Below are 23,179 nucleotides of genomic sequence, written 5' to 3' on the forward strand. Positions count from 1 at the left end.
ATACATTTTACTTTTTGAAACTAATACCGATAATTTTGAAACCGATAATTTCCGATATTACATTTTAAAGCATTTATCGGCCGAGAATATCGGCAGTCCAATATTATCAGACATCTCTAATATTCCATCCATCCATTTTCTACCGCTTATTCCCTTTGGGGTCGCGGGGGGCGCTGGAGCCTATCTCAGCTACAATCGGGCGGAAGGCGGGGTACACCCTGGACAAGTCGCCACCTCATCGCAGGGCCAACACAGATAGACAGACAACATTCACACTCACATTCACACACTAGGGCCAATTTAGTGTTGCCAATCAACCTATCCCCAGGTGCATGTCTTTGGAGGTGGGAGGAAGCCGGAGTACCCGGAGGGAACCCACGCAGTCACGGGTAGAATATGCAAACTCCACATAGAAAAATTATCTAATATTAATTTAGATTAGTTTTATTTATTTAAGTACTGCGTATGTAAATTAATTTTTCATCAGTGTTCATGAGTCCTTTTTTTTGCAGTACATTTGATTATGATTTATTTTGTAATCAGCCTGACCTAAGCCTTGATAATAATATTTGTGATCAGGTCACGTTTTTCTATCATTTGACAAAATTTACACTGTTAAATTGTAAGTAGGTTAGATATACTTACTAAATACAATTAAAATCAAGACTTCGATTACTAATTCAGTGCTAATATTTGAGTGGGCCACGGGCCCGTCTATAGTGGAAAAGTTGGGCCCTGAGATCAAAGGTTAGGAACCCTTTATACAGACGTTATGAATGGTATAAATTTGGCTGACAAAAGAATTTTTACTGCTATGGTTATATTTTGATGATGACACATTCTAGCTGTGTCCCACTAGCGTACGAAGGAGTCATCAACGCAATGTATCTACCGGCTAATGTCCCTCCACAGTGTGGATCTGCTTTCAAATCACTTATCCTTGCCTCAATTGCGACAAAAAACCCCAACTAAGTTTATTGCCAGCATCATTATCACTGGAGGACGTGAGGACAAGGAATAGCTACTTAACATACCAAAGGAAGATACAAAAGGTAAGCTAACCGCTTAGCTAGACCAATAAGAGGTGGGTGGATTGATACAAATATCGACATAAATTATACCAAATATCAGATCTAGCTCAGGTCAATACTACATTGATTATATATCGATATTTCTTATCATCACAAAAAATGTAGTTGTTTTTGTTATTGTTTACAAACTCGGGAAATGAGAGCCAATAGTAGTTTTTGCTTTTGTTAATTTGTTTCTTTTTGCAGTATTGACTTTATTATTAATGATGTATGTACCGTATTTTTCGGAGTATAATTTGCACCGGAGTATAAGTCGCACCTGCCGAAAATGCATGATAAAGAAGGAAAAAAACATATATAAGTTGTACTGGAGCCCGGCCAAACTATGAAAAAAACTGCGACTTATAGTCCGAAAAATACGGTAATAAAATTGAAAAATGACATAATTTAAATATTCGATTACTATTGTTACACAGCCATCCTGTATTTGTGTTTGATAATTGTGACCAGAAATAATAATCATTCAATGATCTTGAAGATTTGACAGCATTGGTATGCCCCCGTAACTACTTGGTATTGGATCGATACTCAAATTTGTGGTAAATGTAAAGTACGAAACAACAGATGAATAAGTGATTATTACATTTTACCAGAAGTGTGGAAAGAACAATGTTACAACAGAAAGTAACCAGATATTAACAGGAAATGAACAAGTAGGTTACTAACAGGAAATGACGTAATATGTTACTGCATATGTCAGCAGCTAAATTAGCAGCCTTTTTTCAAAAACTATCATTTATATGCCAAATAATCCATCAATTTTCTACCCTGTGTCCATCTCGGGGTCGCGGGGGGTGCCGGAGCCTATCCCAGCTGCATTCAGGCGGTAGGCGGGGTACACCCTGGACAAGTGGCTACCTCATCGCAGGGCCAACACAGACAGACAACATTCACACATATAATAATAAATACTGTTATTTAAGCCTCATCACTCATCCCCTACATCAGGGGTCGGCAACCCAAAATGTTGAAAGAGCCATATTGGACCAAAAATACAAAAACACATTTGTCTGGAGCCGCAAAAAAATAAAAGCTATATTACATACAGATAGTGTGTCATGAGATATACATTGAATTAAGAGGACTTAAAGGAAACTAAATGACCTCAAATGGAGCTACAAATGAGGCATAATGATGCAATATGTACATATCGCTAGCCTAAATAGCATGTTAGCATCGATTAGCTCACAGTCATGCAGTGACCAAATATGTCTGATTAGCACTCTACACATGTCAATAACATCGACAAAACTCACCTTTGTGCATTCATGCACAAAGTTAAAAGTTTGGTGGACAAAATGAGACAGAAACAGGATAAAACACGTCCTAGGAAGTCGGAGAAAGTTATATATGTAAACAAACTAAGGTGAGTTCAAGGACCGCCAAAATTAGTAGGACAAAACGGTGCTGCCAAATACTCGAATCAGTGAAGCATGTTTAATATAAACAGTGTGATTTATAACAATTAGGCAGGTTTGTGTCATGTTTGTCCTCCTACAGAAAACATACTAAAACAAAAAATATTTTTTTTCCCCCTCATCTTTTTCCATTTTTCATACATTTTTTAAAAAGGTCTAGAGAGCCACTAGGGCGGCGCTAAAGAGCCGCATGCATGGAGAGTTACATGCATGGAGAGTTACATGCATGGAGAGTTACATGAATCCTCTATGAAAATACTCTCTGAATTTACATTATAAATGAGCAAAAGTGTGTCTTACTGGAAAACAAAAACAAAAACATGCCTTAAATATTTAATTCGGCAGCCATCGGTGTAACTTACGGAAAGCCCCCGATGTTCGTGTCGCTCTAAAACGAGGAAACGTCTATGTCGCGACGCTCAACAGGAAGCCTACTTTTTTTTCTTCTGCGATAAATCTTGCACCATTCCTCTCCGCTCGTCTCGCAGCGGGGTGTCAAAAAGGGGTGCGATGAGCAGATAGATGAGAAGGAATGGTGCTGTCTTCAGAGTAATAGAGTGGAGGAGAGATGTAGCAGATTACACGGCCCTAAATACATCAGTAGTAGCATGTGTCAGCACAACCCAAACCGCGCTTCCATCACGCCATGGAAAAGTACTTCTGCCAAACCTCCTTTTCCCTTCCCTCGACTGCTTCACCACTTCAGATATTTTCCCCCAGTTTTTATCCCCTTTCTGCCCCACCCATTTTCTGGTCGGCGTTCTAAATTTTCACCGGTTAAAGAGTCAAGGCGCTGTGTCAATTTGATGTTCCTTTTTACTGTTCCTACGGTTGGTGGCGGCCGGCATGTAAGCGGTGGTCCAGCCAGCTCGAGCAATGGCCGTGCCCTTCACGTGTCCCCCGCCATGAACGCCCGCCCGCCTGACAGATGGCTGTAAAAGTTTTCAGAGTTGTAAAATTTAAACGCTGCCTCGCTCGCTCGCTCTCTTTCTTCTCCGTCGTCTGGAATGAAAATGGGCTGCACGTGAATTTTATTTCAAATCTCCTTCATGAGATACACACGCTGCCAGGCTCCCTCTTAATTTCCCCTTCTCATTCTCCTGTTTAAAATTCATGGACTTTCTTATCGCTTTTTGGGGGGAAATGATAATTATAATTCCCCAGAGTCTGCCAGCGGAGCTTAAAAACTTGATGGAGGGACATTGAGGGTGTGCATGTTTTCATGCAGAGCAACACATGGGCGAGCCATCATCAACACGCCATGAACAACAAGTGACTGTCACAGCAGACGACAAAACAATCGGACGAGACTTCATCATAAAATTGTTGTTATTTATTAATCTAAGCACCATGATAACTAGGCTTATGTATTCTAATAAATTTAAAAAAATAGTGTACTAAATGCTTTATTTTGGAGCTGAACAGAGGACATTGAAAGCAGGCAAAATATACCCACCTAAGTGTTTTATTTTAGTAATTATTTGGACTGCATGAGAAAGTGGAAAGCAAAACATAGCTGTCTTTGACCAACATGCAGCTTCTGCAGGATATGGCATGAATTCCCGTGAATTATGTGTGGTTCCGCAACTTCACAGCACAATTAGGCCAATCAGCGTCATTTTCGCCAATCGAATTTGTCTCTGAAAGGCGCTTAAACGCACACATCAACTGTCCAATCAACTACTTCCTGTTTTAGTCTATGGCGCCTAGCCTAGTATACAAACATTTACTTCCTGTTGACATGTATTTATATATTCATGTATAGGGGCTGCAACAACTAATCGATTAAATCGGTCATAAAAATAGTTGGCGATTAATTTAGTCATCGATTCGTTGGATCTATGCGCAAAGGCTACTTTTTAATTTTTAAATTTTTTATAAACCTTTATTTATAAACTGCAACATTTACAAACAGCTGAGAAACAATACTCAAAATAAGTATGGTGCCAGTATGCTGTTTTGTTTCAATAAAATACTGGAAAGGATAGAAATGTAGTTTGTCTCTTTTATCAGATTATTAATCGATTAATCGAAGTAATAATCGACAGATTAATCGATTATCAAATTAGTTGTCAGTTGCAGCCCTATTCATTTACCGTATTTTTCGGACTATAAATCGCAGTTTGTTTTCATAGTTTGGCCGGGGGTGCGACTTATACTCAGGAGCGACTTATGTGTGAAATTATTAACAAATTACCGTAAAATATCAAATAATATTATTTAGCTCATTCACGTAAGAGACTAGACGTATAAGATTTCATGGGATTTAGCGATTAGGAATGACAGATTGTTTGGTAAAAGTATAGCATGTTCTATATGTTATAGTTATTTGAATGACTCTTACCATAATATGTTACGTTAACATACCAGGCACCTTCTCAGTTGGTTATTTATGAGTCATATAACGTACACTTATTCAGCCTGTTGTTCACTATTCTTTATTTATTTTAAATTGCCTTTCAAATGTCTATTCTTGGTGTTGGGTTTTATCAAATAAATTTCCCCAAAAATGTTTTTTTCCTTCTTTATTATGCATTTTCGGCCGGTGGGACTTATACTCTGGAGCGACTTATACTCCGAAAAATACGGTAACCGTTATTTATCCAGGGTAACACAACTTAGATCAGATTTTCGTTAGCAAAGAGGCAGTGTTTACATGCTTGAGATGTTGGAGTGTGATGATAATCTCTCATCATTAACACAAATTAACTCTATAGGTCGTCCTTAACAGTTAAACAATGCTCTTAACATGCGGGGGTAAATGCTAAAATAAATGTTTAAGATGGACTATCACTTTTTGAAAGAGGGCGGGCGTGGCTCAGATGGTGGAAATTTGAATGTTCCTGGTTCGTATCCAGCTTGGGCAAGACACTTCATCCACGTTGCTCCAAGTGCCACCCACATTGGTATAAACATAGTTTAGATGAAGATATTGGGTTTCTCAATGTAAAGCGCTTCGAGTCACTTGAGAAAAAAAAGACAGACATACTGCTACTTTTTTCCTAAGCTTTGAACCCTGCAGTTTATATAAATGTGCGGCAAATCTTTAGATTTTTCTTCGCTAACGCCTAAATTATGCAATTAATATTGCAATTAAGCAAAGAATTCAAACAATGTACTAAAATAATCCACTTGAAGACATTGTTCTAACGCAAAGTCCAGTTTCATCTACTATTCGTCCAAAGTGTTTCTGCTCGAAAGGATTCTTCATTCGTCACTCCAAGCAACGTTTGGAAGTTTTGCAATATAACTAAAACAATTTTTACTTACTAAACCGTCCCATATGTGATGTCTGTAGCAGTGTTTTCATGCATACTTTAACGTGCTATTGTAATGTTATCAAGCTAGCGCCGTTAACATTAGTGAATATGCTAACACGTTTACATGTGTCCGTGTTAGCATTATTATCTTACAATGGCATTCTTTTTGTATTGTTTCAGTTTCACAAATTCATCAAAATATCATCGTGGAGTTATTAAGTCTATTTAGCTGATTGGAGAGCAAGCTTACGCAGCTAGTGGGTTCATGACGATGACTTCTGTTTTGTTTGATCAGCCGTTTTACTGCCGTGTTGCAGACACCGTTTGGAAACAATAAAGGTCTGTAAATAAACATTTACAAAATATTTTGCACGGGTAAATATCTGCGGCTTATAATTTGGTGCAGCTAATATATATATAAAAATATTTATTTATTTTAAAATGTATAAATATGGTATACAATACTTTAGATGTGCGAATGTTCTTAACTCCTGTTTCCACCCCTAGTGTTGCATTAAACATAATCATACAGTACAATTGATGCCATGTAGTACCTTTAATGCCATACAGCGCCTCTACTGGCGGCTACTAAGTAATGCATGCCCATTTTCCCTCAGTTACCTTAAGAAACTGTTATATTATAATGCATATCCTGTTTATGTTAAATCCACATATGATCTGATAATATCCTGTTTACACCGCCATGTTTAAAAATGATGTAAATGGAACATATGTCTGCTTACCCGTCACGGAGCTGTCCAGGTTGTCCATGCTCGACCCCGGCGTGTGCTCGATACCGCGTGGATGCCTGGCCCCGTATCCCTCATCCTCGTCGTCGTCTTCATCCTCCTCATCGGGCAGGTCGGTCTCCAGGTCGGAAACCATTGTGCTTGACACGTAGCCCACCGGAGGGGCCGGGGCCTGGGGCGGCCCTCCTTGCATGTGCCTGCGGAGCGCCAAGCGGGGAATGTCAAAGACGGGAATAGGACGGCTGTCGGTGAATAAACGAGGACAATTCGGCTAATTTGACGACGGCGCTCGCGCGGTAACACAATGACCCGTTAATTGCCGCCGCGGATGGTACAAAAGCGAGCGTACTGGGGGCCTGTCGACACTCGGGCGTCACGTCGAGTGACAGCGGGCGTTTGTTTGAGGGGCGCCTTTGCAAGGGGAATGGCTTGTAATTACCGGGCCTGTTGTGTTGTCAAACGCTCTCTAAGCAACATAGTCATTACTGTGGCTAACATGACATCTCCTTCCTGACAATAACCCCACCATAGCCACACACACACACACACATTATTCCCAATGAAAGCAAAGTTCTTCTCCTTGCTGTCGACAGAATGAAGCATGGCCTTCATCTGACTTGCATGAGCTAAACAGCGCTGGAATGTGTTGCATACGTGTGCGTGTGTGTGTTGCGTATATGAGTGTGTGTGTTCCATGCATGTGTGTTTGTGTGCGTGGGAGTAAATACAAAGACAGGCCTAAGAGGGAGCAGGAGCACAGTGCTATTGGCCCAGAGTGCTAGCATGGGCCCATTAAAATGAAATGATGAATGGGTTTATCTTCACTGCACACGTGCGACACAAAGACTAACTGTTACAGCGGCACCCGAATCAATCTTGCCGCCGGCGAATATGCGTACAGTAAGCGCTTTAAAATAACAACCATGAATACGGGTCACGCTTGTTGTTTTTTCCCCCCCATCACTTGTCTGGCTGCCTCTGCACTTTATATTTAATGGCAATATATACAGTAGCTGTGTTCTCTCTCTGCCAGCTGCAGCCGAGGTCTGCCGCTGTGTGCATTTTTGGATCGGGTCCTAAATAACATAAGTACTCAGCTCACAAAACGGATGCTTGTAATTTCTATACAAAAACCAACAATGGGATAAAGAAAAAACGACAAAAAACTTGCTTCCGTGACAATGCTACTGTATATCAAATACAAGCATTCATGATTTAATTCATGTATTTAGTTTTATAATGTTATAATATTTACAGTACAATGTTTTTTTTTATTATTCCTTTGTTACCATTTGGTTTTATATTTATTATATGGTATAGTCATTTATAAAATGTTACTTTATATAAGTTTTTGTATTATATTAATTGTTTTCTGTGTCTATTTGTGCTTCAATGTGTGTCCTAATTTGCAGGCACCTTGGGGCTGAACGTGTCAAATATGCTCCATAAATGTGAAAATATATTTGATTTATTGTTAGTTTATTTTTATTTTTATTTTGTTTCTCTCAATTGCTGTTCACATAAAAGGGCTGTTTGCGGCTGCCTAAAGAACGCCGAATCTCTAACTTCGTAGTTGGAGTGCTAAAAGCTTTTTTTTATTCCCAATTTTTAAATTATTATTTAAGTTATTAATTTATTATAAATGTTCCATTATCTATCTATTTATTTTTAACAACAGTCCTTAATGATAAGGACAGGACTTATCTAATAGCGTAAAAGAAAGAGTCCACTAATTATTACTTCTTGTCAGGAGGTTATGTAAATTTTGTCATTGGTTTGTTCGTCTATTAGTTACTTAGCAAAATAACTCAAATAGTAATAGGAATAGTCCAAAATGGGGTAAGAAACAACTGATTAGATTTTGTGCCTGATCTGGTTAATTTTCACGTTTACGTTTGTAGGAAGGAACAAGTCATTACATTTTGGGGCTGATCGCCATCATTTCTATGTTACATTTTGTCTACATTACGAGTTTCAACTTTTTTGTGTGTGTATGCTTGCGACATCAACCACAGAGACAAAAACAGTGGATGACTGACAAGAGGCTTCACTCCGTTTCTTTCATTGCGCTATACAGTAGATAGCTCAAAAAGTTATGGGTGGATTTTCATCCAACTGTCAGGAAATGTCAGAAATGGGACAGGGAACAAGTGATTACATTTTGAGGCTGATCTGGATCACCATTTGGATTCAGGACTTTTTTACAATTGGGAGATAGATTCTGGCGCAGGTCTCTGAAGGCTTTTTTATTTGGTATGTGCAACAGTTTTTTGTGTAAAATCCTACTGAATCTTAATTAAAATAGGTTAAATAGACTGTCTAATGTAGCTTCAAATTAGCAGCTGATAACTTGCTGTTAAGCTAACATGATCCCTCAATGTATTGTCTAGTCCTGAAACTACCGTATTTACTAGACTATAAGCCTCTACTTTTTTCCCATGCTTCGCACGCTGTGGCTTATAATATAACGTAATGTAATGTAACAGTGCAGCTAATGTATGGATGTTTCTTCACTAACGGCCATAATGTTTTGTATTCAACAAATAGTTTTCACGTAACACTGACATAGACACTGAAAAGGTGTGTTTGTGCCATGGCGCCATCTTTTGGTAAAGTTCGCTCACTGTAGAAGCTGCTAATTGAAAATGTACTTCCTGTTTTGTGCCTTGAACTGGAAGTATAAGTCCTGTTTCCTCCACTATTCGTTCATAGCCTTTCTGCACAAAAGGATTCTTCATTCATCACTCCAAACAATGTTTGGGAGTTTTTACAATATAACTACAACTATTTGTACTTACTAAACCGCCCCATGTGTGACTGTTTATATGCATATTTGTACATGCAATCGTAATGTAATAAAGCTAGTGTTGTTGGCATTAGCAAATATGCTAACATGTCTGCAAGAGTCTGTGTTAGTCTTATTAACTTACAATGGCATTTTTTTTTATAGGGTTTCAGTTTCGTAAATTCACCAAAACGTCACCGTGGAGTTATTGAGACTGTTTAGCTGATTGGAGAGCTAGCTTTCACAGCTCGTGGGTCCATGACGATGACTTCTATTTTGTTGGATCAGCAGTTTTACTGCCGTGTTACAGGCACCATTTGCAAACAATTATGGTATGTAAATAAACATTTACAAAATATTTTGTACTGGTATATATCTGCGGCTTATAAGTTAAAATATTTATTTATTCTACGGTAATACGGTAATCTGGTATTGTTTTGTGTTATTCTTACCATGTCTGCTTGGCCATGTCCATTTGGTAAGCTCTGGTCAGCTCGTCCAGATGGGCCTGGAGCATGGGCTGCATCTCGTCCCGAGGGGAGGGGGTGAGGGTAGCTGTGGACTGCTGCCCGAAGGAGACGGCGGCCGGGGAGGAGGCCACGCCCCGGATGGGCGGGGTGGGCACCCTCTCGTCCTCTTCCTCCAGCTCGTCCTCCATGCCTTGGTGGAGGTAGGTCTGCACGGGCATGGGTGGACCCCAGCCATCACTTTCATACCTTAGGTGAAATAATAACCCAGCATTAGTGCGCAGTGTTCATATAGCCCTGCAGACGCTGGCCTGAAGTAATAACAGCCATAAAGAAATTGTTCATTAAAGAAATTTGTCAGTGCAGCCTCCGTGGGACATAACGGTTTTTATCTGCTGCCAGCTCAGATTTACCGTGAGTCCTCATTAAAGCAGATGACTCTCCATGATTGGAAACCAAGAGAAAGGAGACACAGGAGCTACTTGACCACAGAAAGACATGCTGACTACTTCCTAGTAGAGTTTAATACCGCTGTAGCTTCAAATCTGCTACAATGTCTCCCTAAAACAATGCCATTATGTGTATTGTTTGGCTCCAAATTCATACGAAACCATCTGTGCTGCTCGCAGATTTATTTTACAGCCTTTGAATCATCCCATAGATCTGCATCCATCTGTACATGACTTTTCCGACAAGCTGCATTGATCCCCTACGTTTGCTGCAGCACAATAATTAGTCGCGGAGGAAAACAGAGCCATTATTAGCGACACACACAGCTTGTTTCTCTGCTACAGCGAAAAGGCCGGAGGAGGCCAAATGCATGACAATGGCGGTAGTTATTGTGGTATGCGCTCAGGTGCATGTGACAGGAGCAACAAGAGCGATGTATTGAACCAGCAAGGGGGGTGAGCTTTGTGTGGCAGAGTGGATTTGAACACAGAAAAATTAAGCTATTTTGCCTACCATGTGGTCAATTAAGGCTTTGTGTGACCCTAAACAATATTTGTATGCAAATTGCAGTTCAAGTATGTTTATAATAATATATTAAGAACTAATGTGTTTATAATCATTTTACAAGTTATGTAAAGATTTCTGTACAATAGTCATGTGCTTAAAGGGGAGCTGCAATGTTTTGGAAATGTTGCTTATCGATCACAATCATTATGAAAGTCATAACGATGGATGATTTCTTTTTAGAATACATTCCAAATATTAAATAAATGTAAATAAAAGATCGCTTACAATGGGAGATCCACTAGTCCGCCCATAAAATCCGATAAATAACCATTCAAAAAGCGGCAACAACACTCAATTTACATTTTGTGACTTGAATATCAACCAAGTATTAGTGATATTGTTATTATAAGCGCTAACGCGGACAATCTATTTATAGTGGTGCCATGATTACTTCCGTGTGTTCCTATGTTTACATCATCCAGTGGCCTGCTGTTTCCTCGCTTCCCTGCTCCCTGTAAGTTTATTCATGCCTCTCACCTGAAAATAGATGGCTGAGGAGATAATCCGACAAGATGGGACACTTTGACAGCCATTTAGGACCTGGAACTGGCGAGAACGACACGAAAAGCACTTGTTCCCGCCCCCCTACCCCGTTTCTTCGCAAGGATTATGAGACATTTTTAATCCAAATTCATCGAAATGGGAAAATATGAACATCCCAGCAGTCGGCATCCTAATGACAACAGACATTGTAAAGTAAGTGATGTTTTATTATGTTTGTTGGCTCTCAAGAAGTCTGCAGTGAGTAGTAATCAGTGATGAAGAAAAAAAAGCAAACGTTGTGATGCCTTTTTGAAATTAATACACCACATATGCTTAAAATTATCAAAATACTTCAATATTAAATGTTATTATAAATGTGCCCGTTACTACATTACATATATACTTACATACCTACTCAGTGGCCTAGTAGTTAGAGTGTCCGCCCTGAGATCGGTAGGTTGTGAGTTCAAACCCCGGCCGAGTCATACCAAAGACTATAAAAATGGGACCTATTACCTCCCTGCTTGGCACTCAGCATCAAGGGTTGGAATTGGGGGTTAAATCACCAAAAATTATTCCCGGGCGCGGCCACCGCTGCTGCACACTACTACCCTCACCTCCCAGGGGGTGATCAAGGGTGATGGGTCAAATGCAGAGAATAATTTCGCCACACCTAGTGTGTGTGTGACAATCATAGGTACTTTAACTTTACATTGTGTATATAAAACCCTAATGAAGGTGTTTGGACGTTTTCTTTAAGGGGCTCAACAGGCAGATTTGAACAGCCTCCATAAGCTCAATTGTAAGATGACTTTGATTGAATGTATTTAATATTTAGAACGCTTTAAAAAAATAAAGCCGTCGTCAAGTCTTTCATAATGATTGCGAACGACAGGCACAATATAAAAAAAGGTGCAGTTGCCGTTTAAATTCCAGAAAATGTCCAAAGTTTATATGAAAAGGTAAAAAAGAAAAGGTTGATAGGTCCAAGGGGAGAAAAGTGTTCTCCTTCCTCAGTGAAAGCCAATTTAAAACTGCTACACAGCGCCTGAATGATTTGAAATAGCTATGACCAGTGGGGTTCCCAAGAGCTCGATACCGGGATCCCTATTGTTCAACTTCTACAATCTGCCACTCGGTCAGCAAATACGCAGCTTAAATGTGTCCTACCACAACTATGCAGATGACACTCAGATCTATGTGAACGTTGGCTTGTTCATTCACTTTGTCGCTGCATCGAACAGATCATTGTGTAGGTGCAAAATTATTTTCTTCAGCTAAACTCAGACAACAGAAATCATTGTCTTTGGCCCACAGAAGCAAATAAAAACTATTACTAGTCAATTTTAGATCCTCTCATGCCTAAATAAGACTTAGAATTACTAATCCATGCATTTGTCTCTAGCAGGTTAGACTACTGCGATGACCTTCTCACTGGGCTCTCTAAATGAGCTGTAAAACAGCTGCAGTACATCCAGAATGCTGCTGCTCGAGTCCTGATGAGAACCAGGAAATATGACCATATTAGTCCAGTGCTTAGGTCACTGCACTAACTTTCTGTTGCTCAGAGAATATACTTTAAAACAGCTCTGCTTGTGTACAAGTCTTGTCATGGTCTTTAGCCGAAGTACATCTCTGACATGTTAGAACCATATGAACCATCTCTGGCTCTGAAAACCTCAGGGAGTGGTCTCCTAGACCTGCTGGTGCCCAGAGTCAGAAAGAAACTTGTTTTATGCTCCTTAAATCCGGAATAGACTTCCAGAAGATGTGAGACAGACCTCAACGGTGGCAGTGTTCAAATTCAGGATGACAACTCTTTTATTTAAATGTGCATATGACAACTGAACATATTTTATCTACTCTCTTTTGTTTGAATTTAAATCATTGATTGTTTTAACTATGATTTTATTTTGTGATTTTAATCTAAATGATTTAGTATTTTTTATAAATTAATAAATTTTTGCCTTCTTGTCATTTTCTGTACAGCATTTTGAAATGCCTTGTGTACAAAATATGCTCAACAAATTAACTTCCCTTGCTTCAATGGGCAAAAAATATGAAAAAACTTTTTTTTTTCAGACACTTTGGGGAAAAGATTCCGCTACAATATAAACTTCAGTACAGTCGTTTTAGATACATGGCCGTAATTTTGTCACAATGTCGGCATTCGAAGCGATGCTAAATGAGCAATTATCTTTAGGGGCTTTTAAATGAATGTGCTAAAATGGAACTAGAACTACTACAAAGGACATGTTGACTCACAACTGAATACAAGTTCTGCACAGACAAAGTATAATTGTATCAAAGAGGCATTTAAGTCCATCAAAGTACAACCACGTTTATGACCGGTTGGCATAATCATGTGGCCCCGCCATAGTGGTTGTGGCCCAGCCTGCCAAGTTTTGTTCACTACACTAAATCCTAATCATGTTTTTGTTTCCTATTGGATAAAAAATCCCCCAAAACTTCAGGCTTCGCTACAGGTCTTAAAATTAAGCCCTGATCTTTGCCAATGATCTCTTCTCCTTCTCAAATGAAGGGGTACTTTTGTTCATACTATCATGAGCGCAGTAGCTGCGTTTCCGTCGCAGTTTTTCGCAAAATAAAAGCGATCTTTAATTTTTTTTTGACAAAGTACAATTTGAGACTTGTAGGTGTTTCCATTAAAGGGTGTTTTGCGTCACGAGCCGTAATTGTCGTAAAATACTATCCCACGAGACTCCACTTTGAAGAAAATATGTTGCCGTGATGTCAATAGAAGACGAAGGCAGCGGGTGATTGCTAAAAGGCAATGCACTTACGACCACGTTGTTCAGGCATGTGGGCCGAGCCTGTGGGTCGGCCTCTAATCCCGGGAAGGGACCCGTCTCCCGGTGCGGAGGTGCCACCTCACTCCCCACCGGCCGACCCCGAGATCAAGACTACCCGTCTGCTTCAGTTGCCCTGTGTTTAAGTGACCTCTAAAAGCGAAAAAAGTGTTTCCATCATGCTTTTGCGAAACACTTCGATATAAAACGTCTGAAAAACCACCTCATCAGAGCACAACATTTTTTTAGAGATATTTGAGAGGTTTTTCGAAATATGGGTGTCTCCAATACCAGTTTATTGTGATATTTAGGTTTAGCGCATTTCTAGGGGTAATGGAAACACAGCTAACGTCATCATTTTGACATACCCTCCTCCGTCGTGGTGCTCAGTAGAATAGTGGTCCACTTCTGTGCCAGGGAGCGGGTGGATAGGGGGCGGGGGCAATGGAACGTTTGCCCAGCTGGAACCGTTGGCTTTACCAGGCTTGGACCCGGCCTTGGTCTTCTTCTTCTTCCCTCCTTTACCACCTGAAACATGAACGTTTCTATGAAAGAAACAACACACCTACACAAAACCAATCACAAGCCATTTGGAGACAGTTTGCACCAAAAAAAAAAAAAAGGTGAGGAAAAAAAATCCTTTGAAAATGTCAGAACGTTTAAAAGACGCTTTGAACGAGCTGCTGCCTCCAAACAGGAGCTCAAGGTTGCCTGATGAAAAGCATCCTTCTATTGATCGATTGGCTGAAAAGCCTCCGATCTCCATAGTAACAGCAGAGAGGAGCCGTAAACGAGGCAGACCTTGGTGCCCCACCCGTGCTTCAGAGTCCGCCACCCCCTCCACAGTGAAAAATCTCACTGTGATGCCTCATCATAATGAATGGCTTGTGTGGTCCTAATGCAATTCGCCCAGAGTCTATTACTACTTTCATTTCTTTTATTACACCTGAGAGCCACTAACCCCATCCATTTTCGCTCACATCCTTCCAAAACCTGATTCTCCATCTGCCCCATTCGTCTTTGTACTGCTGCCGACTGGGTCAGCACCAGGTTTTATACAGAAGGAAGCCTTTTAAAAACACACTTCAAGTCGAGTTCTATGTTTAAACCGGTGAGATGCACTGATAGATCGTTCCCTTGCAATAATACCAAGCCTTTAATATTCATGCAACATTGAGCAAACCATTCAGTCCATTAGACATGTCTTGGTTGCTCCGAGAGCATTTAAAACTGTTTTTTTCTTCTTCCTGAAATCGGAAACGGCAAGAAAGGCAACGGTTGGAAAAGTCTGCTCAACAAGTTTGAATCTGTCATCTGTTGGTTTGGCATGACTGCCAAAGTAAACATGCACCAAGGGAGCTGCCAATGTTTTGGTAGCTATCCACTGTGACACAGTGCACTCTAATGTCTTGTAGGGCTGACTTTTTTTTAGATGTTTCCATCGAGCGTCATAGCAGATGGAAGACTGGGAATTGGGCGCCACAAAATTTAGATTTAGTAGCTTGAACATGTATTAATGGAACTACGGTGGTATAGTACAGTGTTTCTTAACCATAGGGCGATAGACTAGACAAGACGGCCGCAGCGGTACTCAGTTTTAAGACACTTTTCCACCACTTGTGGCAGTAATGACAATCTCAAACAGAAGAAGTCTGGAGCTAAAGTCACAGAGATGTTTCTTAAGTGCAAAAAATATGACTAAAGTGGTGAATCTGTATTTTCATTTGGACTTTAATTTTATTGACATTTAATTAAAAATATATTCCTTATTCATTTAGTTTATTTTTAGCACAACATAATTGTATGTCAATATATTTTGCGTCGGTTATTTATGAGTCCCTTCTTATGCCGTATATTTGATTAGTATTTATATTATAATAATACTATTATTTGTGATGCAGCTGAGATAGGCTCCAGCGACACCAAAAGGGACAAGCGGTAGAAAATGGATGGATGGAAGGTTGTAAACTGTAGGTAAGTTAAAAATAATTACTGAATACGATTGAAATCAAGAGTAAGATGACTAATTCAGTGTTAATATTTGAGAGGGCCCCGGGTCCCTCTGCAGTGCAAAAGTTGGTCCTCAAGTTCAGAAAGGTTAAGAAACGCTGGTATAGTAGGTGCCTGTTTTTTATTTCCACAACCTTTGAATGGCTAACAAATAATAATCGAAGCATCCGTAAATAAAACCAACAACATAGAAGTATCTTTGAAAGTCTATGCAGTTAAATTTAATTACATTATACAGTGGTACCTCGGTTATCGACATTATTGCCAACAATATATCACTGTTTACATACAATCTTGTTTATGGTACGACTTAACATTGCGCCCAACAAATTAGCTTGTTTGCACAAGACATTGATACAACGTTGATTATACAAACATGTCCTTAAAACTGACTCTAAAACAACTTTGCAAAATAGTTGTATTTGTAAATTGAGACAACGCTGATGCCCAACGTTGGATCCAGCGCTATATAAAGCTAATCCATTATTATTATTATAAAGATCCAATTGCATTTTCAGCAGACTGCACTGTAAAATGATTAACCCCCCCTCATGAATGCCTTTCCTACTATAGTTGTATTTAGTGACTTATCCTTATACTTCCATCCAGCCATCCATTTTCTCCTTATACTTGTTAGACAGTAAATAATGTTGCATCCTGAATGAAATCAAGTCACTTTACAATATTTCTTATGGTGGAAAATGATGTTTATTGAAGTAGGAGCAGTAGGGAAGGTATCAGTCCCAAGCAAAGTGTATGAAGATAAGATTACTGAAAGGTGGAAGTAATAAAAATAAATAGTAGCCACATCAGTGTATCTATTCTCAACTGGGGTTCTAATCGCTCCTCTGGGCGACACTTGACTTTTAGCAATAAATGAGACTGACATGATGGTTCAATCGCCCTTCCAAACAAGAGCAGCCATCAATAACGCCAATAAGTATTTTCTTCTTCTTGGAAAGAAGGTGGTCTGGCACTGGAATTTTAGCAGCAGCGTCCAAATATGAAAAGTACAGACCGAGACTGCGGCCGGGGCAGGGAGACATGAATTACAATCCATCTCCTCTACCAAAAAACCAGGGGCCTCTCGTTTTGGTGGGAGAAAGCCTTCTAAATATAGGCACCACTTTGAGTATTTATATACCCAAGGTTTGGGCACTCCCCGCGTTTAAGTGCATGATGTGCAGCCCGTACGCTAGCTCGCTCTGTTTTTATTGGGTGCTGCTGCGCAAGACCTCCACATAACTCAATCCTGGTAAAGGCTATCAAAATAACGACCAGTCATGTGATGTGACATGGGGAAAAACCAGAAGGTGAGATGAAGCAACAAGCAATAAACAGCAGCCTTAACCCCTCCCTTTCTACTGTGTCCACGACTAACTGTATACGATCTTAAAAAAAAAAAAGTCTATGCTTATGGTTGCAGAAGAAACCTGGCTCTCTAAAGGGCGGTTAGTTCACATCCAATTATGGACTGAAATAATATGTTCTCATGGGAATTTGGTTGGAATTCTACATAAAAGCATATATTATTTCCAAACCGGATTATTTTCTAACATAATGATCGTCACTACATTCACGCAGTCTTGTATCCTGCATTGCCAGTTGCTCGTGCAACAAACATAGCGGACATGCTGCGTTTAATATAATGATATACAGTAGGAAGGAGGCACATATGGCCCCCTTCGTCACAGTACTTGACACATGAAACGTGACAAATTGTGGGGTTGCACTGTCCACTTTTGCCACCAGACGGCAGTAGAGTGTTGAATATCTTAAAATGTGTTTTTGTAGCAATTCCAACTTTGACCGCAGCGTCAGTTGCTATGTGGAGTGGCGCTTTCCATCATTTTTAGCAGATTGCATTGCAAAATCTTCAACCATTCTCACACGCGAGATGCACCCAGGAATGGGGCCATACCTTCCCTACTGTACTGTATTTTGACTAGCGTATATACTTCACATTTCAAAGTGGTTGAGGCGTATTATCTGAAATGTATCATACATTTATTAGAATTTTATTAACAGTCGTCCCTCGCCACATCACACTTGAAGTTTGCGACATCACTCCATCACTGCACATTTTTGGCCCAAATTAAAAATTTGCAAGCATAAAAATGGCTAGATGAACTAAAAATATCAATACTACAGTAATATTGGCCACTAAATGAGCTCAAACTAATAAGAGCGCAATGTCTAGTATCGTGGCCACTGATTGGCTCAGCCTCAGGAAGCATCCAGTCCCGTGACTATGTGGGTGTCATTTCATGTCTACAGAGTTCTCCGAATGTTAAAAAATGTATTTAGAAGGTTTTTATGCTCTGGTTATGAAAATATTATTTTAAATAACCCTGAAAATCGTGGGTTCAATGCTTTTTTGACTACATTGGATATGTTGTTATCAATAGGGATGTTCATACTTGCCAACCCTCCTGAATTTTCCGGGAGACTCCCGAATTTCAGTGCCTCTCCCGAAAATCTCCCGGGACAACCATTCTCCTGAAAATCTTCCGATTCCCAGCCAGACAACTATATTGGGGGCATGCCTTAAAGGCACTGCCTTTAGCGTCGTCTCTCACCTGAAAAGGAGACTATTATATATGTCTCCGTTATCCATAGGTTTATCTATAACCCATAAAGTAGGCAGGCACGGAGCTATTTCTCAGCGTGTGTTTATTCCAGCCGGCACGTTAATACTGTAACGGTTGGCTACGGGGTGTTAGCCAATGACTGTGGCTGGGGGGCGGGACTTCCGGGAGAGATAGGGAAGTGATGTTGTTAATAGGAAGTGTGTGTTGAGTTTTGCCGGGAAAAGGGATAGACGCACATCGGAGCTGTTGTGTGGTTGAATTACATCTTGTGCAATAAACAAGCAACATTCCGTTCTCATTTGCGGATGTTTTCAACAAATCCGTGAAGGATATGTTCCTGGATTCAGAGATCGCTCGCCAGTACTCAAATGGCAGAACAAAGGCTACTCAAATAGTGAAGGGTAAGTGTTATTTTTTTTTAAGTAAGTAACAAGTACAGTACAGTTAGTAGTACAACTGTGTTTTCATTACTGTTTACTGTACTATATATATATATATATATATATATATATATATATATATATATATATATATATATATATATATATATATATATATAATAAATACTTTAATTTCAGTGAATTCTAGCTATAAATATACTCCTCCCCTTTAACCCCGCCCCTCCCATCCACCCCCCCCCGCTCCTATCTCCCGAATTCGGAGGTCTCAAGGTTGGCAAGTATGGGCATGTTAATCTTACAACAACTCACGATTCAAAATGTTTTTTGATTAAACACGATTTTGATTCAAACTGATTCTTGCGATATATTATTTGGTGTAAACATTTTCGAAACAGGTTATAAAAACTCCTCTTGGCTGCTGATGTGATCTAGGTGCAAATAAAATATATATTTTTTAAACAAATTAGAAAATTATGAATTGAGTTAATCAAGATTTGGATGCAAATGTATTTGATTTAGGACCCTTAATTATTATTATTATTATTATATATAAATGGATTCATACAGTACATTTATATTATGTATGATGAATAAAATAACTTATAACAATTGTATGAATTAAGTTTGAATATATTTATTACATTCAATTAAATTTAAATATATATTTTTTTAATTAAAACAACTCTTCTATGACATCTCTGTATATGCATGGTACAGTACCTAATAAAAGCTTCTATTTTATATTATATTACACTACATAGTTTATCCTGCACTCCCTTTATGCATTATTCTTATTATTTTTATTTCATTATAGTACACTCTTGAAAACGGCTTTACATTAAATGTATCCTTCACACAAACTCCATGCAGAAAAAAACATTTTAGCCTGATTATGTTGGTTGAGTCACCTAATTGTAAGAAGCTCCCTTTAGGCCACGCCCACATCTCCTGAGCCCAGTGTGCGCCACGCTATTGAATTAGAGTGCAGTTTCAGACGCAGTGGCTTGTAACTAGATAAGAGATAAGAAGAGAGTGGGGATGCCTCTGTGTCCTATAAATGACATTGTAATTCTCACAACATGAGTCTTAGTGCGGCGGGCGACCATTAAGGGAACAGGGGTGGGTGTGTGGAGTGGGGACGGCGGGTACTTTCGCTACTTTACCCAGCAGAGCATCTCTAATGTGTGTGGATGCTCCTCTCTGTCTGGCAGACTCCTTATGCCCACTCTCAATATTAAGCAGCAATGATGAGGGAAAACATCCCCTGCAATAATATGACCTCCATCACAATATTATGATCTGCACTCTGGACCACAGTTCCTCATATAGTGGACCGGGGGGCATTACTCAACTGCAGCTAGTACCAGGCATCTATATAGGTAAGGTATATGTATATGTATTATATCCAGAAAAAGGCAATTAGAATTATACATTATGCCCCATATAGAGCCCATACCAATGATCTGTCCATAATGAGTAATTTTCTTAAACTACATGATATAATCCAATACAGTAGCCTTCAAGGTATGTTTATGGCCTCACAAAGGGCTCTACCTGCAAATATACAGAGTCTGTTTTCACTCAGAGATGGTCCACATGAACTCATGGGTGTCCTGAAATTCAAACATAACATGATACATTCCACATTCAAGGCTCAAACGTTATCTATAGCGGGGGTAACAATGTGGGACAATGTGAGCGGAGAAATTAAACTGTCTTCTAGCCTAAGTGTTCAACCTTGCGGTAAAAAATGTGTTGTTGGGAAACTATCAAAAACATGACTAGTTGTTTGGACTATCTCAACTGTGGGACACAGGTGCAAAAGAACTCACTGTGGAATAAGGGACATAACACACCAGACAAGGCTTCAGAAGACAAAAGATACCCAGGCAATATGGAGCTAATCTCATGGTCGCTCAATGCTATTGACCAAAAAAAAAATAAAAAAAAAATTTGTCATTATCATCCATTATCATATGTTATACTTGTTCTGAAATTGTCATGTATCCATCAAATCTGCTGTTGAAACTTGGACTATAAAACCAACATATACAGTGCCCTCCAAAAGTATTGGAACAGTGAGGCCAGTTCCTTTATTTTTGTTGTAGACCGAAAACATTTGGGTTAGACGTCAAAAGATGAATATGAGACAAGAGATCAACATTTCAGCTTTCATTTCCAGGTATTTACATCTGGATCTGATACACAACTTAGAAGATAGCATTATTTGTAATGGAACACAACATTTTTAGGTGAGCAAAAGTATTGGAACATATAAACTTAAAATAGATTAAAGTGAATAAGACTTAATATTTAGTTGCAAATCCTTTGCTTTCAATAAGTGCATCAAGCCTGTGAGCCATTGACATCACCAAACCTTTGCATTCTTCTTTTGTGATGCTTTTCCAGGCTTTCACCGCAGCCTCCTTCAGTTGTTGTTTGTTTTGGGGGGTTACTCCCTCCAGTCTCCTCTTCAGCAGGTAAAATGCATGCTCTATTGGGTTTAAGTCTGGAGACTGACTTGGCCAGTCTAAAACCTTCCACTTCTTGTCCCTGATCAACTCCTTTGTTGTTTTGGTCGTTATCTTGCTGTATGATGAAGGATCTCCCAATCAGTTTGGTTGCATTTTTCTTTAAATTAGCAGACAAAATGTTTCTGTAGACTTCTGAGTTCATTTTGCTGCTGCCATCATGTGTTACATCATCAATGAAGATGACGTCCCAGAAGAAGCCATGCAAGCCCAAGCCATGACATTATGTTTCACAGATGAGCTTGCATGTTTGGGATCATGAGCAGATCCTTTGTTTCTCTAAACGTTCGCCTTTCCATCACTTTGAAAGAAGTCCATCTTTGTCTCATCAGTCCCATAAAACTTTTTCCCAGAATTTTTGAGGCTCATCTCTGTACCTTTTGGCAAATTCCAGCCTGGCCTTCCTGTTCTTCTTGCTAATGAGTGGTTTGCATCTTCTGGTGTAGCCTCTGTACTTCTGTCCATGAAGTCTTCTGCCAACATTAGATTGTGATACCTTCACTCCTGTCCTCTGAAGGTCGTTGCTGATGTCACTAACAGTTGTTCTTTATAGCTCTCACAATGTTTCTGTCATCAACTCCTGATGTTTTCCTTGGTCTACCTGTTCCACGTCTGTTGCTTAGTACACCAGTGGTTTCTTTCTTCTTCAGGACATTCCAAATGGTTGTACTGGCTATGGCCAATGTTTGTGCAATGACTCTGATTGATTGTCCATCTTCTCTCAGATTCACAATTCCTTCTTTTTCACCCATAGACAGCTCTCTGGTTTTCATGTTGGTTCCACCTCTAAATGCAGTCTGCACAGGCAAAACCTATCCTACCCAATCTGAAACTGAGCTCAGACATTCAGTGCTATTTATTGTTTGAATAATCAATGTAATTTGGAGACACCTGGGCAACAAAACACACCTATCAGTCACATGTTCCAATACTTTTTCTCTCCTGAAAAATGGGTAGGTTCAAACAAAAGGTGCTATCCTCTAAGTTGTGTATCAGATCCAGATGTAAATACCTGGAAATGAAAGCTGAAAAGTTGATCTCTTGTCCCATATTCATCTTTTGATGTCAAACACAATTGTTTTCAGTCTATAACAAAAATAAACAAATTGGACTCACTGTTCCAATACTTTTGGAGGGCACTGTATATAACCAGCATATAAATCGATTGTAAATTAGGGGCGGGACATGGATAAGCATTCTTGCTTTTTTCCCGTATCCCTTTTCGGTGGGTGCCGTTGCATGTCTGTCAAATTACAAAAAGTGATGAAGTGTTGCTATATATGTATGTCTGCCGGAATAAATAAATAAATTCATATTCGGGTATATTCTGCGTACAGTTGCGCTTTCTCTTGAAACTTTGCGCTACGCTTCAGCTTTCTTGCGTGCAAGCGATGTGTGTTCCGCTTAAGTAAAGGGAGAAGATGCCATTATTGGAGGAACTATGGTACAGTTTTATATCAAAATGAAAGTAAGCAGTGGGGGCTGAGAAGAGAGAGACGGCAAAACATCACCGGTGAGGGATGGTGTTAATCAAAACTGCCATGGATGTCAGCTTCGTACATGCAA

At 39.5% G+C, this 23,179-nt stretch overlaps 1 protein-coding gene across 10 annotated transcripts in view; it reads right to left on the reverse strand.

Moving 5' to 3' along the window:
- robo2 (roundabout, axon guidance receptor, homolog 2 (Drosophila)) overlaps positions 1-23,179 on the reverse strand; it is an 852,180-nt gene that overhangs the window by 24,998 nt on the left and 804,003 nt on the right. For all 10 annotated transcript variants that reach the window (XM_061972627.2, XM_061972621.2, XM_061972617.2 and 7 more), the window contains 3 exons: positions 14,449-14,608; positions 9,756-10,019; positions 6,513-6,715 (listed from right to left, as the gene is read on the reverse strand). In XM_061972627.2, the coding sequence (XP_061828611.1) occupies positions 6,513-6,715; positions 9,756-10,019; positions 14,449-14,608 (627 nt within the window). The remainder of the gene's footprint in view (positions 1-6,512; positions 6,716-9,755; positions 10,020-14,448; positions 14,609-23,179) is intronic.

Source organism: Nerophis lumbriciformis, linkage group LG17, assembly GCF_033978685.3.
Source record: "Nerophis lumbriciformis linkage group LG17, RoL_Nlum_v2.1, whole genome shotgun sequence".
Lineage (NCBI taxonomy): Eukaryota > Metazoa > Chordata > Actinopteri > Syngnathiformes > Syngnathidae > Nerophis > Nerophis lumbriciformis.